This window comes from Pelophylax lessonae (assembly GCF_965119305.1).
Source record: "Pelophylax lessonae genome assembly, chromosome: 5".
Lineage (NCBI taxonomy): Eukaryota > Metazoa > Chordata > Amphibia > Anura > Ranidae > Pelophylax > Pelophylax lessonae.
Window position 1 is genome coordinate 192,276,687 of NC_138772.1, and position 17,704 is coordinate 192,294,390.

At 41.1% G+C, this 17,704-nt stretch overlaps 1 protein-coding gene across 1 annotated transcript in view; it reads right to left on the reverse strand.

Annotated features, from left to right (window-relative positions):
• Nucleotides 1–10,758: 10,758 nt before the first annotated feature.
• The window catches only part of DPY19L1 (dpy-19 like C-mannosyltransferase 1), a 137,138-nt gene continuing 130,192 nt past the window's right edge, over nucleotides 10,759–17,704 (reverse strand). The window contains exons 20-23 of the mRNA XM_082258752.1: nucleotides 15,745–15,916; nucleotides 15,322–15,421; nucleotides 12,878–13,003; nucleotides 10,759–11,494 (exon numbers count right to left, since the gene is read on the reverse strand). Coding sequence (XP_082114878.1) covers nucleotides 11,341–11,494; nucleotides 12,878–13,003; nucleotides 15,322–15,421; nucleotides 15,745–15,916 — 552 coding nt within the window. The 3' untranslated portion in view covers nucleotides 10,759–11,340. The remainder of the gene's footprint in view (nucleotides 11,495–12,877; nucleotides 13,004–15,321; nucleotides 15,422–15,744; nucleotides 15,917–17,704) is intronic.

The window sequence follows — 17,704 nt, forward strand, 5'->3', positions numbered from 1 at the left end:
GCCCACCTAGACTTTGCCAGGACCCATGCTGCAAAAGAAGACAACTACAGGGACTCTGTACTCTAGAGGGATGAGACCAAGATAAATGTTTTTGGTACCGATGGCTTCAAACTGTATGGCGTTGCAAAGGTGAGGAGTGAAATGAAAAATGCATGATGCCTAGAGTAAAACATGGTGGTAGCAGTGATCTTCTGTGGGGCTGCATGAGTGCTGCTGCTGTCAGGGAGCTGCATTTCATTGATGGTATCATGAATTCACAGATGTACTGCCCTATATTGAAAGAGAATATGCTACCATCATTCCGTGCCTTTAGTTATAGTGCACTTTTCCAACATGACAGTGATCCAAAACACACATCTAAGGCCACTATTGCATTTCTGAAGAAGAACAGGTTGAAAGTGATTCAGAGGCCAAGTATGTCACCTGATCTGAACCCAATCGAACACCTATGGGGAATTCTGAAGAGACAAGTTAAGCATCACTCTCCAGCAAGCATCCAGACTCTAAAAGAGGACATTCTTCAAGGATGGAAAAAGATAGACGTTACAATAGGTCGCCAACTTGCTCAGTCCAAGCCTAGACCTGGTGCTATCCTTACAAATCATGGAGGTCATACAAAATACTAGATATAGTAGTTTTTGTTGTGGGGTGTATTCATTTTTGCATCAACTAATTTGGGTAAAAAACTGAAGATTTTGTAATCTAAGTTGTATTATTAACCCTACTTTCATCATTTGTTTGAGCTAAACAAATGTTCTATAAAACTCAGTTTTGTGAAACTTTTGGAAATTTTTCTTGTGGTTATTGAGATATTTATTAAAATCTTACTTTTCAAAAGGGTGTACTCATTTATGCTGAGCACTGTATACGTTGCGGTTTGCAAGTGGTTTACTGATAGTATGGCTGAAGATATCAGCCATAACCCCGTTTTTGCAGCCAGCAGGTGGCTCTCTCATGAAACCATTCCGAGCAGCTCATGAGCTGCTGGAATGCTTTCTGAATCAGCAGAGGGGACGTCCTTTCCTCCCACCAATCGCTGGTGTTTTTGGGCTTACCGCCGGTTGACCCGAGAAAAAATCTGATGGTGTGGCTGGCTGCTCCCATAGGTGATCAAAGAGCAGATACTCTTTGATCGCCTCTATGGCCTTGAAGGACTAGAGCTTTCAGTCCAGGCTGGAAGTAAATGTGTTTTTTTTTTAAAGCGAAAAATCAATTTTTTTTTTTCCAGATCATTTGCTTTTAAAAAAAAGGTAAAGATGACATTTGGGGTCTTTTTGAAAGCAGATCTCTCTATAAAGAGGACCTGTCATCCTTATTTCTATGAAAAGGGATGTTTACATTCCTTGCAATAAAAATAAAAGTAACAGTGTAAAAATAAACCGTAAAATAAATAAGAAAAAATGTAAAGCGCCCCGATCCCTCCATGCTCGTGCACAGAAGCATATGTAAGTCGCACACACATATACGTAAACCGTAATCGCACCACACGTGAGTTATCGCCGCAAACATTAGAGAGAGCAATAATTCTAGCGCTAGACCTCCTCTGTAACTCTAAATAGGTAACCTGTAAAGGCATTTAAAGCGTCGCCTATGGAGATTTTTAAGTACTGTACTTTGTCGCCATTCCAAGAGCGAGCGCAATTTTAAAGTGTGACATGTTAGGCATCTATTTACTCTGCGGAACATCATCTTTTATGTTATACAAAAAAATTGGGGTATATATTGGTTTGATTTTTTTAAATTCTTTTGCTGACTGCCCGCTGCATATATACTGCGGTACCTTAACCACTTCTCTCCTGCAGCAGTTTGTTTTGTCCAGCACTAACTACACAGGCTCAACTTCATATTAACATTACAAAATAAATGCATGGATATATTTAAAATGCATGCAAAATTATGCCCTACTATGTAAAACAACATGAATGAAAAAAAGAAAAAACAAAAAAAATATTGTGGCACGTGCACAAAAGTCATTAAAATACTGGTTAACAAGACAACTAAAATAAAAGCACCTTTTGCACCTTTATGCCTGCATCATATTCTTGTATTATTGTTAACACATTCCTTATTGAAGCGCATTTTAACTAAACAGCATTCAGTCAGACAGTGTATTGGCCTCTAAGAATATTACATACAGTCAATAATATCAATAGATAATCAATGTAACATGTAACAAAACAGCCAGCTGAAAACCACTTGGCATTTGTAGGAGTAAAACAAATTCAGAGAACAAAAACCTTTGCCGAATGTTGTAACACATTATTCAGAACAAATCGAATTATAAATCAAAACAATTCATAAAAAAAAAAAAAAAAAAAGAAGTTTGTACAATGAGAACACTTAGGAGATATGAACATAAAAAAATACATGTTTTACCTATATTGCACTAATAAAACACAAGAAATACAAACGTTGCTTTTAAATGCAAATCTTTGCAAAGAGCAGCTCAATATTGGTCATTAAGTGTAACAAAAAGATCACTGTAACACATACATTATTTAAGCTACATATTGAATTTACTGTATTGTTTCAAAAAGTTTGTCAGCTGACAAAAAAAATTAAAATAAAACTATCGCTTAAAGCGGTAGTATCCCGCTTTTCAACCCTTTTACCTACAGGTAAGCCTATAATAAGGCTTACCTGTAGGTACAAATAATATCTCCTAAACCGGCATGGTTTAGGAGATATTTACAGTGTATGCGCTCTGAAGGTCCGGGGGGACCTTCAATTAACTTGCCGGGAGTTTGCCGGAAAATCACTCCCGCGCTCATCGCGGCTCCGGCCAATCATCGCGCCGGAGCCGTCTCTTCCGGCCAATCACCGCGCCGGAGCCGCGGAACTCGGAAGAGACGGCGAGGGATCATGGCAGCGCCCGCAGCGATGTCTGGGGGTCCGTGTCGGGGCTTCGTTCTAAGGTAAGTTACACATAATGGGCTAGTATGCGATGCATACTAGCCCATTATGCCTTTGTCTTGCAGGTTTTTTTTTTCCAAGGGTTTACAACCACTTTAAAATAAAATCTCATTCAATACATGAAGAGCGCTGTCTTTTTTTGTTGTGTATTTACATTTTATTGAAAATGTGCCCCTCCCCTCCAAGCATGTTCCTTGCCTAGGGCAATAATGTGCACAGTGCTTGCTGTGTCTCTTGGGATGTGCACTTCACATATCCCTGGAGGCAAAGCGGTTCATTCAGAGAGGAGGAGGAGGGGGTGCCTAGCGCAGCATCATTGGGAGAGGCGCCAAGTGAACCTGGAAGATCAGAAGATCCGGCAGGCTTCTCAATCACATGCAACATTGTGTCGCCGGACCAAGCAGTGGCAGAAGACAAGAGGATTTTAGTGGGACAATGCTGGATCCTCTGGGTGGGCAAGTAACTGAAATGTACACAATGTGACCACCTGGTAAGCGGGGTAAAAAAAAAAATAATAGGGAGGGGGGGTTTTGGGTGAAGATTTGCTATACAAATGCTCCCTCACCCCTCCTAACACCTATGCGGAATACCTGATTTAAGAAAGTTTTGTATATTTTACATATTTTCAGGTTCTGGCGCAGTCATATTGATCCACCTCCCGTGACAATGGATGGCCATAGCAAGCCTATTGGTGATGTCAACACTCCCAGGCATTGCCAGCTGTTGTCGTGTGCTCGCTCCCTTCCCTGCAGCCGGTGCTGGCTGACACAGTTGAGATCACATGACCAGAGCTGAGCGGCCTAAAAATAGTTAAGTATACAGACCTTACTTAGATTACTCACATTAAGTCTTAGGAGGAAGGGGGACATTTTAAGATTAGTTGAGTACATCCCAGAATTGTACTTAAAGAAAAAATAACTATAGGTTTTAGGGCTTGAAAAAAAATAAATAAACTGTTGTGAAATCAAGTATTACAAATAGTAGTAGTACTACTACAATGGTGAGCTTAGTTGCCTTTCAAGAAGATGCTCCGGTCAAAGCATTACCCTGCATTTAAAGAGCAAACTTAAATACTTGGAGTTTTTTTTCTGCATTTTATTTTGAGGTATGCCATTTTGCAAAGAGAAACAAGCTAGGCCGTCTCTGATAAGTGAGAAGATGGAACCACCAAGAACATCAACAACACGGCTGATTTTACATCAAACATTCTTTGGGTTTTTTTCTTTACTAGGATGCAGCTAATAAACAATAACTTATAGCTTCTATTTATTACATATTCTGCATTGTATACTAATAGTAACCATGTAGTAGTTTAAAAAAAAATAAAATGTTCCAACGTTTAATAGGCCAATGCTGTTCATATTTAATAGTTAACATTTTTTTTTAAACAAATCCTTTACTTCCTATCTATGACAGCGGAGGCTCATAATTTTACAGCCTGTTCCATATCCAACTCCTGGCTAGTACTAATTTTGAACATAAGAGGCCTTCCCACATTGACATGCCATGCCCACTCCAAATGAACTAACAGTCCTAGATCTTGGATGAGGGAAGCCTTTAGTGCAGGCTGGAACCTTAATACAGGAGGAAGAATAAAAGTGAAAGATTTTCATTATGCAAACATGATTCTTGTAGCATGTTGATGAGCTGACTGCTGGTAGCTCTTTGCGATTGTGATCAATCTGCCATTGCTAAAAGTAATTATTGGACAGGAGCTACCATAATCCCTCATAAAACTGAAAAGCCTACATATGATATGGAAACACCTCCTACAACAACCAGTCAGTCTCCGATCTACTGATCACACATAAGTGTTTTGACTTCAAGCAACCATCATCAGTTACCCACAACAAAACTGACAGGTGCCACTTAAGACTCCACCAGGTCCTCTTGCATGACAAACCACTAGGAGTGCAGACATGGACAGAGCTTGTCCCAGCTCAAAACATCTAGTAGGGAAAGGAAGTCCTAAAAGATGCACATCACAGCAAAACCTTGTAAGGTAGTGTAGGACAGCCTCAGCACAGGTTTCCACAAGACCACGCCCCCAATGTGTTTCACCCCCCCCCCCCCCAGAGCTTCATCATGGGGAACCCTCATGATGAAGCTCTGGGGTGGAGTGAAACGCGTTGGAGGTGTGGCCTGATTGGAGCCATCATACACCACCTTACAGAGTTTTGCTGTGATGTGCAACTTTAGGACTTCTTTTCCCTACTAACCATCATCAGTTAACACGTTGGGGGATTATAATCACTGAACACTCGCCTTCTGAAAGGAGGGATTTAAAGGTGCCCAAAAACATCACAGGGCGTTATTCTATAAGGAGTGATAAAATCTTAAATACAAATCCCACAGCAACCAATCAGAATACATGTTGAACTGTTAGGATTTCAGCATAGTGGTACTTATGTTGATCATTTCTTGATCTGGCCAGTTCCATCTACTCCAGAATCTCCCTGTTCATCTGTTCACACAGGTAAGGCTGGATATAAGACCAAAACCTTGCCTGATATTAAAAACTTAAGGGTACCCTCTGTGCACTTCGACCAGTCTTTGCCTCTTCTTAGTGAGCAGAGGGAAGGAAGGATTTAACCCTATGTGCACAGCTTTCGTTTATTTAGTGGGTCACATTAAAAACAGCAGCAGGTCCAGACTCTCCAAAGGATTGACAGTTGCCTCTGGCTATTGCGACCTGGCTGAATTTTCCTTGCCAATCTGCATGGTTTATCCCTGAGATGTACAGGAGATGGTCTCCTGCTCCATAGTAATAACCATGCACACACAGATCATCCTGGCATTTTTGCAGAAACAAACTTTTGGCAGTTCGATCATGCCTGCATGTCCGACTGCCCTTGGAAGTCCGGACTAGCTCTGCTCTATCCTGGAATCACAAATGATGTTAAAGTTATTGGGCATGAGATTGGCGCTATTAGTTAGTCATTAGGGAATAATCTATCCAGTGAATGCTGCCTTTGACACACAGGCTGTAATTATGAGATCATAAAATAGCGGTGAAGGCAGTGCCAAAAGAAGTGTACCTAAAGTAATACAAGCTAATAGTGGTAAAATGCAGTATCACGATTTCCCTTCCATATTCAATGGCACAAATGAATGGGAAACCGAAAAAGCTTCTGACCCTACAACTGGAAACATTTGTAATTTTGCGAGAATATATGATTTCACATTTAAAACAAACCAGGACTTTGCAAACAGGCAAATTGTGCAGCTGGCACCATAATGAGCCTGACTCTACTTTACTTGCACTTGCCCACTGCCCCAATCTGCAAATCAGAGCCGTTCCCTTAAAATTCCTGAGGCATGGCAATTTGTTCTTCAGGAACCTAATACTGAATTTTTTGGGAAGGCGGGAAGGTGTGTGTGTGTGTGTGTGTGTGTGTGTGGGGTTATTAAACTGGTGTTCCAGTCTGATCACCACCTTGAAGTACCAGGTATTTTTTAGGGCTGTATTGGTGAATTGGGGCAGTAATGAAATGCTGGTGAGATAACAAATCAGGTGCCTTGTGCTATTTGCTCCCCAATATGACTGTTACTTTATTTAGGCGGGCCAAAATAAATGTATGCTTCAAGCATCATATATTTTGGACCACTAATTTAAACATAACTATTCTTCACACTAATTGTGTAATGGTTTAGAAGCTATTATTACATCTGAATAGTACAAAATGTTAAAGCCTCTGACTTCCCTGCCTATACCCAGCAGTACACCTATACAATGGATAAAATACAATATACAACAAAGGCTGTTGTAGATAATCCAAGTCGTAGGGGCATTCACAGTGTATTTTCTGTAACTATAAAGGACACAATAGGAAGCATATGTATGAAAGCAAAATAGATTGAGTACACCATCCAGAGTCTTACGTAAAAATATATACATATGTGGAAATGTGAGAAATCAGGGTACAGTTTCACTTTTACTAACACCAAGTAAAATTACCACAATGATAAATATTTTCAAAAGGGAAAGCATAAAGTTACAACGTATTATAATAAAATTATTTTAAACATACAATTGTAAACTGGCACCAGTATACACAATATTACGAATACTATTCCTTCTAAACAAATTTTCGTGTCCACAGATGTGAATGACAATGCATATGTACTATCCAGAGATACCCCAAATGCACCCTAGCCGAAACTTTCTACTTAAGGTTTTACACTCCGAATGTAAAAAAACAAAAAACAAAAACAAAACATTAAATCACCCTAATCCTAACAGGAAATCGACTTTCAAAATCTGTTACATGAAATCTGGTCATATGAAAAGCAAAAAGCTTTAATGGACACAGAAATCAAAGGCCACATTTCTTTATTAAATATTTAAAGGCGTATTTATGCACCATTCTGCTATATTGCATACATTCATACAGGGCCACAGAGTACATTGCTTTGTCCTTAAAGTGCATCCCCAGTCAAACCATTTTCTTTTAGTTTTGGATAGAGTGGGGAAGGGATAAAACCCTTGTCAGGCTTTATTGCTATCCAACAAGACATATTGGTGTGGATTTACTAAATGAAAAAGACGGTGCACTTTTAAAGTGCAGTTGCACGCATTTTCCCCAGAGTTTAGTAAATGTGGTAAAGCTCTGCGGATTTCCATAATCCAATAATGTGCAAGCAAAAATGTGTTTTTTTTTTTAAACTTTCCTTGCACCTGATCAGGTATTTTTTTTACAAACTGAAGTTATACCATATTTACTAAGCTTTAGGGAAAATTAGTGCAATTCCACTTGCAGACTGCACAGTCTATCCACCTTGTAAATCCACCCAGTTGTCTATCCAAAGACAATACTGAACAGCAACAAAGTCCGAAAAAATTAGTAAAGTTGGGGAAAGCTGGAAACCTGTCAGTTTTTACATTTTTTTCATCCCTCTCTGTGTCTCTGTTGCAGCGATTCACTCACTTCCTGTCTAGTTGAAACCGTCATCACCTTCACAGTAAGGTGAGGGATAAAATTTGTTAAAAAGGGAAAAAAAAGTGTTTTTTTTTTTTTGTTTTTCTTTTAATAATCATTTGCCCAGGCTTATGTCAATGCCAATATAACACTCAAAGCAGAACCAGCTACACTGATGTGATAGCCTGGTAACAACAAGCACAGCTATGGATAACAGCCACAGGCTGAGTGCTGCAGCTACCTCCCCTGTAACCATTTTAACTCCAGGTGTCGGGAAAAGCTGCCAGAATGGAGTTACGCTGATAACAGATGAATCAGACATCAAGGAGAAATTACACTGCTTTGAAGAGATACGAGCACACAGTATAGAAGGAAGAGCTTTTTCTCACATTTCAAACGCGAGTTTTACAACCACTTTAAATTACATTCCCCCTTCTCCCTATCCCAAGTAACATTTTAGAGATTAAAGTATATAAACTAATATAGGATTTTTGACCTACCAGTAAAATCCTTTTCTTAAAATACAGTACAATCCGTAGGATCCTTAGTCATGGGTTACATACAGCTACCTTCAGGTGACTAGACACTGGCAAAAAGAAGGCTGCTGGCACAGACAATATAATGCCTCCTACTCCCAGCTAGACTCACTCAATTTTGTAGCAAGCAGTACGGATCTGAATAGAGGGGATGAACCTGTGTCCTGTACTGCAGTGGTCTTCAACCCTGGCCTACAGGGCCCACTAACAGGCCAGATTTGCAAGATAACTGAAATACATCCCAGGTGATATAATTTGCTGCTCAGTGATTGCAGTACTCTAGTCTGCATCTCCCCAAGGTAATACTTAAAATCTGGCCTGTTAGTGGGCCCTGAGGACCGGAGTTGAGGACCACCGCTGTACTGTACTCCAAGAAACAAATTTTACAGGTAAGTCAAAAAACCTTTATCTTAACTGTACAGATGAGGAGGCAGGCTTGGTTTTCATAGACCCTGGGTTATGGGCTTGTACCTTCAGGTGCTTGGACACGACCCCTGGACACCTCTCCTATAAGCCTATCCCTCTCCCTGAGTCCTCAGCATTTTAGATTTTTCTAAGTGTGGGAAACGGGATCTTTAGTCATTATGATGGAACGTAGAAAAGCAGTAAAACTGTGGGATGGGTAACACAGCAAGCAACCAAGTACAGACCCAAGTACCCAAACCAATGAAGAAAGGCCTGAAAGACTCAGAGCAGCTCTAAGGAAGTACAAGGAGGGAGGGCATCTGATTGCCTAAAAGAGGCAATAGATTGAGGTATAGCATGTACCACGTCAAGACTGTGGAGAAACATTTCCTTGGGATGTTTTGGAGCAGGGCAAAAGGAAGGAAGGACAGTGTCCTGGTTGAGGTGGAAGGAAGAGACCATCCTAATTATGAAAAAGCTCTTAGGCCTCAAAATGACTTTGCCCTTGTGTAACACTACAAAGGTCTGGGTACAGCATCCATGTGTATAAACCCCAAGGATAGCAGTCATATCTTTAAGCTTGATAGAAATCTTTACTCCAGGTGTGCCATCAAGATACGATTCCTAAACTACTGCTACCTTTTTAGGTTTTATGGGTCTGTCTTAAGGCCAAATTCAACTCCCAACTCAGAATGGGAGACTAAATGGGCAAGATTGTGACCCTTGCTATCAGTGGCCTCTACATAAGACCCGGAAATTTGCCCATCGAACCTGATACTGTGGCAAAAAAGTCTTCACTGGATAAGAAAGAAGAAATGTGTGCGACAGACAGTGCAGCAGAATGTCCAGAGGACAGTAGGGAGTCGGACTGTTGGCAACTATTAAAATAAAGGGTAATTGGGCCCTGTGTAGATAAAACTACCACCCTCATTGGAGCGATGACCCGAGTCTGAGGTAGTGACTCCATCTGGCCCTTTTCCCTTGCACTTGTGATCTGCCATGCACTATGAAATGTTGTCCCCAGAGAGGTACTCCTGCCCTCTACTGCTGAGAGGAAGATCTTGGTGTCACCTTGCCAATGGAGGAGGGCTGGGAGCTGTTAACAGCTGGAAGGCATACCCAGAAAAGAAAGAGGCAGGGTTTGCAGACTTATTAACCAACATAACACTGAGGCAGCACAGACGGGAGTAGGGGGGGGCTATATAGGTGATAAGCCAGCAGCTTTTTTTTTTTTTCATTCAGTCACACGAAGGATGCGTAATGACTAAAGATCCCATGTCCCATACTGTACAACTAATAAAAGTTCATTTTAAAAAATACTTACTCAAAAGACCTAACAAAAGAAATGCATTTACAGCTGGAAAAAAACTTGTATATGTATTGCTTGGAATAAACAGATGATCTGGTAAATGAACTACTACGTGCAAGATCCATTTTTATTCAGGCTGCAGTACTGTCACAGCCAAAAAAGGTCAACTATTATCCACTAGACCCTCTGTAACGCTCTGAAGTTTCAAAGATGACCATATTTTGTAAAGATTTGTCGATACTCACATAGCCAAGTTAACACTCCATGCTGACTTTAATGGCGTTTTAGGTCTAAAAACGGCCTATGGTGGCCATAAATTGGTCACTATAGGAGTAATTTTATCCTAATAATATCATATTTCCTTAATTGCAGAAATTATTTTCTTTACCAATGTGTGATAATAGGCCTTTTATTAGAAAGAGGGTTTAAAAGGCCGTAATGTGTGGTTAGCCCCAGCTACCACCTTTCAGCAGGTCAGTGCAAATTATATGTTGTTATGGATTATGGCAACTCTATCATAATACAAAGGTCTAGGTGTTTCTCAGGTATGATTCTTTTAGATCCACAACTGCAAGATTGTAAAGTTTAAAACAAGAGTATGTGCACTTCTCACAGGTTCAGTCAGTGAGACCATTAAACATATGGTGACTTCTTTTAAAACACAAAGGAAAAAAAAGACATAAAATAACCTTTTGAGAATTAAAGGAGATTTGTGTACAGAGCAAGGTGGCATGCATAATGCCATTTCTGCTCTATAACTGGCACTGAAATGTATTCTTGTTATGTACCATTTAGCCTTTTTTTGGCACTATGGTACAATAGTCCCTTTTTCCATAACACCACTCATTAAATGGGATCTCTACAGCTCAATATATACACTGCTTCAAAATATTACAAGGCTACATAAAACATTGCTGGAATAGAACATCATATTTTTCCATACATATTTACACTGAATTTTCTCTTTGGTGCTTAGTCAATAAAACTTTAACAAAGGTTCTGCCAATTGAAAATATTTAAGGCAGCTTTATACAGATTTTCTTCTCTTTACATGTGGAATCAGCAACACTAAGCAAAACAATTGCAGCTCTCTGAACATTAAGAATGTAATGTATTTTTCAAAGTTTTTCTTAGCAATAAAGGTTTGCATAGCAGAGTTTATGTTACAAAAATGTCAGGTTACAAATATCTGTAAAATGAATTTACAATAAAATTAAAAACATAGCAATCCTGAAGGAATTTTTGTTTCTATTTTAACTTAAATGCCAACTTTTAAAACCTTGTAAACATTATTTCCAAAAACAGTGGAAAAGTGTGGCAATGACTCCTTGGACAAAATGGAACACAATGGAGTCTTGCCGGCATTGGATGGATCTTCAATATCCCAAATCTCTGACATGCTGCACCCAGTCCTGAAAGACACACATACAGTCAATTAGATTGCTGGGAGAATGTGGTCAGTTAAAGCAAGCCCATAAAAAAAACAAAACAAAAAAAAAAAACTTCATGTTACTAAACAGGGTACATATCATTAAAAAAAGTTGGCTTTAGATACACTTTAACTGTTAATAATAGGTGTACATTCACAAATCAAAAAGGATACCCCTTAGCCCGGTACAGCCTAAAATAATGTACCTCTGGCCTGGCCTGGTAAAAGAAAAAGAAAATATAAGATACGACCCAACCAGAATTCATATTGCACAATATGAGTAAGCAAAAGTCTTACGCAGCTGTAAAGAAATGCTATTAAGTAAGAATGCTTTCAAAAATATATTCACTTAAGAAGAAGAAATGCCACTTTTTGTATATAATCAATGCTGCAGTTAACTTCCTCATCTAAGCTGTCATCCAGCCTGAGGTCTGGACATTCTAGAGTGCAAGTTTTAGGAAGAAGCTTCCCATCCCAGATGCATGAGCTGACTACTCATGGATTACATTCAAAAAGTGCCATTTCTTCTTTTATGAGAGTTGCCAATTTACAAGTGTTTCTCAGTACATTCAAAGCTACAGTTTGGTGCCCCCCAGTGTGTTTTCTTGGTCCTGCAAATGTATCCATCCAACCCAGTGTTCCTATCATGGTCTGTGGTTCCCTGTTGTGAGAAAGGAAAAAGGTCGCACTCCATCATGGAATGTTGTTGGTTGGTTGTGAACAAGCACGGAGACCCATGTTAAACATTAACAGTTACTGTCTGTTTGGCATGATGATACTTCAAAAAAATTCAAGCAACTTAATTCAATGACAGAATGCGACATTTTTCTTTTCCTACCAATACTTCCACGGTGGTGAGCACCCAGCTGGATTGCGGAGCACAGCTGATTGACCGTGAGCGATGTTGCTCTTTTCTTTGCATTCCCTGTTGTGAGACTGTCCACCAGAAGCCCTTACTATGTGATGAGCCTGATTTTAATGGTCACATTTTGAGCTGCCATTTGTCTTTTCACCACGTTAAATACATTAATATTCTACACTCCGATTTCGCACTGCTGTTCTTAAGATGTTTGGAATACCCTACCTGCTGAATTTCTTCAAAAGCTGTGTGTAAGTGTACCTAGAAGAATTGATGCTATTTTGAAGGCAAAGGGTGGTCACAGGAAATATTGATTTGATTTGACTTTCACTTCTGTTCATTTACTTTCCATTTTGTTAATTGGTAAAAAATAGTAACACTTCTATTTCTGAAAGTATTCTTAATTTGCAGCATTTTTTCACACCTGTCTAAAATTTTAGAAGATTAGCATATATCTAACACACACATGCCTTTTCTTGGTCACTTTTTCCTCTTTCCTCACATTACCTTGTTCTTCGTGTGCACCATCCATCTTCCAATATGAAGTAATGCACTCCCATTTTCATCAGGATTTTCTTTACTTCCTTAGCAGGTTTACGGCTGTACATTGAATAAACTAGTTTTGTTCTCTCTCTAAAAAATTAAAATGGAATATTCACTGGGAATAAATATCAAACAAGTATATATGATTTATAACTTTAGCTGCTAAAAGCGGAACTTCACATTGACTATTTTTAATCCTTATGCTGCTAGCATTATTAGGTAGATAAGAAGGTATATTATATTTCCATTTTTTAAACTTTGTTTTACATTTCTTGTTACTTACTGGTTTCCAGACCTAGGCATATATGAGGTCATACATCCCATGAGTCTCCTGCCTGCATGCCTGATCCAAGTAGTGGCTACATGAATCATCTGCCCTTACGCTAGATGGCCAAGGGCAGAAAAGTTAGGGGGTGTTTTTCAAAGTGATGACTAGAATTTTGAATAATATGGTGTTCACTTATGTGAGTATTTGCTGCTTGCGCAGTCTATACAAATGTAATTTTTGCCTTCTGGCGATTACTCTGGGGAGAAAATATTTTAGACACCTTTTACACTGAAAAGGGCCATTAACACCGCTTTTCAGGTGGACCCATTCGGACCATCCACTGCTCTGTACGGAGCGGCGGATGTCAATGGACATGTATCTTTTAACACCCACTGACATCTGATCCAATTAAATCCGCTAAAAACCTCTATGACAGTCAAATGGAAATGGACAGGCGGTCCTTTTCTATCTAACAGCCTATAGGGGACAGTTAGCTGTTTCTGTGTACACTCCGCATCAGCAGACACAGACTTCATCCGCCTGCTCAGCAGAGAGATCCCCTGCTGAGCGGGCTGATTCGCTGGCAGACTCTGCCAATGTGAAGGGGGCCTTATTCATTCTTAGGAAATTGTATATACACAGTGCACGGGTGTATTATATATATATATATATGTCCGCACTATAGCTGAACGACAGCTACAGAGTGGACCTGAATTGCCGGGAGGGCCTACAATGAGGTCCTCTCGGCAAGGAGTGGCCTGCGCACTCCCTGCGGAGCGCGCCCGGGTAGCTCTGTGATCAGCGAGCCCATGAGACTCCCGCCCCCTTACCACGTGATCAGCTGTCACCCAATGACAGCCAATCATGTAAAGTAAACAGCAGCCGGCGATCAGCTGTTTTTTTCTCCTTACACTGTCAGTGTGAGGAGAAAAAAAACAATGATCGCTGGCTGCTGTCAGAGGGACATCGGTCTGAAGAGGAGAGGTATTATTTATGCCCCCAGTGCCACCTACTAGGGCCCACCAGCGCCACCTATCAGTGCCCACCAGCGCCACCTATCAGTGCCCACCAGCGCCATCTACCAGTGCCCACCAGCACCATCTACCAGTGCCACCTATCAGTGCCCCATCATGTGTCCCCTACCAGTGCCTATCATTGCCCATCAGTGCCATCTATTAGTGCGAATCAGTGCCCATGAGTGCCGCCTATTAGTGCCCTTGAGCCCCACCTACCAGTGCCGCCCATCAGTGCCACCTATCAGTGCTGCCTTATCAGTGCCCATCAATGCAGCCTCTCAGTGCCCAACAGTGCAGCCCATCAGTGCCCAACAATGCAGCCTACCAGTGCCTATCAGGGCTCATCAGTGCCGCCTCATCAGCGCACATCAAGGAAGGAGAAAAATTACCTGTTTGCAAAATTTTAGAACTACCTATAAAAACAGTTTTTGTTTTTTTCAAAATTTTCGGTCTTTTTTTGTTTGTTCAGCAAAAAATGAAAACCCCAGGAGTGATTAAATACCAGCCAAAAGAAAGCTCTGTTTGTTTGAAAAAAATGTTATTTGGGTATAGTGTTGCATGACTGCGCAATTATCATTCAAAGTGCGACAGCGCTGAAAGCTGAAAATTGGACTGGGCAGGAGGGGGGTTTAAGTGCCCTGTAGGCAAGTGGTTAATTTTTTTTTTAATTTTACACTTTTTTAAAATTATTTTTGTGCTTTCATGGGGTGGGCTGTATCTGGTCAGTTGAGATCAAATGCAGCAGATCACATATTGCTGGCAGTCAGCAAGCAACAGATCACTACAGTAGTATGGAAAGAAGGGACAGAGCTGTAATAACTCTGCCCTGGCCTCCAAACTAACAGGAAGAGCCGTGACAGCACTCTTCCCATCCTTTCTGAGGTAAACACAACGAAGAAGTAAAATGATCGGGACCCCAGGAGCGATTTGTTTTAGCTTCTTGTATTACAGCTGGATCACTGCTGCCACTGACAGCTATCAGTTCCAGTCTTCGTGCCAAGGGGGGCCCACAGGAGCCACCAGTAACATCTGACAATTATTAACAGAACTAGTACATATTTCAGTGTCAAAAGCAACTGCTGATCAATTCACTGAAACTCCCTCCAAAAATAAAACCAACTCACCTTAAACCAGCATCTTCATAGTGTGGGTGATTGACTATGGGGCGTCCTGTTGATAGCTTAACACTTGCCATAGTGGGCATTGCACCAGCAAATACAGCATCTGGGTTACAGAAAATACATGGTTATTTCTCCTTGCCAGATCCACTTAAATAGTATGGACAACATTTGGGTAAAAGCCAGTTAACCTGCTCAGTATGTTCTTAAACTGTAAAATAAAACTACTGTCCTTAGTTATAACCCAAAGTAGAACAAGGGAAATATCCAAGCTTAATGCGACAATGTCTTGTTCCGAAATAAAAACAAAACCTGGAAAGAACTTTATAGTTTTACATTTTTATACAAAGGCGTGCATTTTATTTGCAGAACCTAGCATGCTTGTGAATGTTACTCTAAAAAGTAGAATAAAAAAAGGAGCAGACTTACTTGGTTTTGTACTGGAGTTGATCCATTCCAGTAGTTCTTCCTGAGCTATGTTGCTAAACTCTCCTTTTATATTTAGTTGGCTTTGAATGTTGCTGATGCCATGTATCGACATCAATGCCAATATAAGGATAACCACTGGATACTGGAATCTTTTGAAGATCCACCCAAACAGCTATAATTATATAAAAAATAAAAATAAAAATGACTTGACAAAGCCCCTGCCATATTTTGTACACATAAATGGCTTTTCAGTCCCATACCAAATTTGGGTCTTTTGCTTTTTTATGTTCCCTGTATTTGGAGTCTGAAATTTCTTAAGCTGGTCATAGACTAGTTGAAATTTGGCTGGTTCAGCAGGCTGAATTTCAATCTATCTATGGGCAGGCTGGTTGTCCCGAAGTCCATCTATTGATCGACTTTAGTATAACATGCCTGTACGTTTTATTTCATAAGATTACTGCAGCCGGCTATAGCTGCCAGCAGTGATCATTGTATTTTGACGGCGGTGAAATCGCCTGCTATCAGAATACAATAGTGCAGAGAGAGGGATTGAAGCAGGAGAAAGAGGAGTGCCAGCAGGGGACCCCAGACAAGGGGGATGGGGGCTGCCCTGTGCAAAACCATTGCACAGAGGAGGTAAATATAACATGTTTGGTATTTTATTTTAAAAAAACTCAATAAAGCTTTACAATCACTTTAACACCATGAAAATCAGTGCAAATCCATTTTCTTAATTAAATAAATCTGTGCAATTCCATACGTTATTTATAAATACATTTATGTGTCAAAAACCAAAGAAAAATATATGTGTTGTCCAAAATGTTAAAGTCCAAACATTATATATATATATATATCTGTTTTTAGTTGCCGATGCCAATATTTTGGCCATCGGTATCGGTATCGGCCGATATGGGCTGATCTTTTGTAAATTTGAAGTTTTGAAAAATAAAGACAATTTTTGACACAAATCTGTTACTGAACATGTTAATTTTTGTTTAATGCTTAATGGCTGGCTTGCTGGCATCATGTGGTGGGTGGCTGGCTGGCACTCTGTGGTGGGTGGCTGGCTGGCACCCTGTGGTGGGTGGCTGGCACCCTGTGGTGGGTGGGTTGCTGGCACCCGGCGGTGGCTGGCTGGCACCCTGCGGTGGCTGGCTGGCACCCTGTGGTGGGTGGCTGACTGGCTGGCACCCTGTGGTGGGTGGCTGGCTGGCACAGAGGATGTGGGTGGCTGGCTGGTACAGGGGATGTGGGTGGCTGGCTGGTACAGGGCCGGTGGGTGGCTGGCTGGCTGGTACAAGGAAAGTGCATATCGGCCCTCGATATATCAGCCTTGCTGATAATCGGTGGATCCCTAAGATATATATGCCAATATTTTGGCCATCGCCGATATGGGCTGATCTTTTGTACATGTAAAGTTTTGAAAAATAAAGACAATTTTTGACACAAATCTGTTACTGAACATGTTAATTTTTGTTTAATGCTTAATGGCTGGCTAGCACTCTGTGGTGGGTGGGTGGCTGGCTGGCACCCTGTGGTGGGTGGCTGGCTGGCACCCTGTGGTGGGTGGCTGGCCCCCGGCGGTGGCTGGCTGGAACCCTGTGGTGGGTGGCTGGCTGGCACAGAGGATGTGGGTGGCTGGCTGGTACAGGGGATGTGGGTGGCTGGTACAGGGCCTGTGGGTGGGTGGCTCGCTGGTATAGGGAAAGTGCATAGCGGCCCTCAATATATCAGCCTTGCCGATAATCGGTGGATCCCTAGCGGGGGAGGGGGGGGGGAGAGGGGGAGGGAGAGAGCTACACATGCCACAGCACCCCAGAATGGCAACAGGAAAGAACAGACCAGCATGTGCACCCTAAAAGTGCGGGGCCCCCACCAATGCTAGACACATGCACGCTAATGTGCAAACGCATCCGCCTACACATACCCACCCACACATACATGAGGGCAACAGGCCACA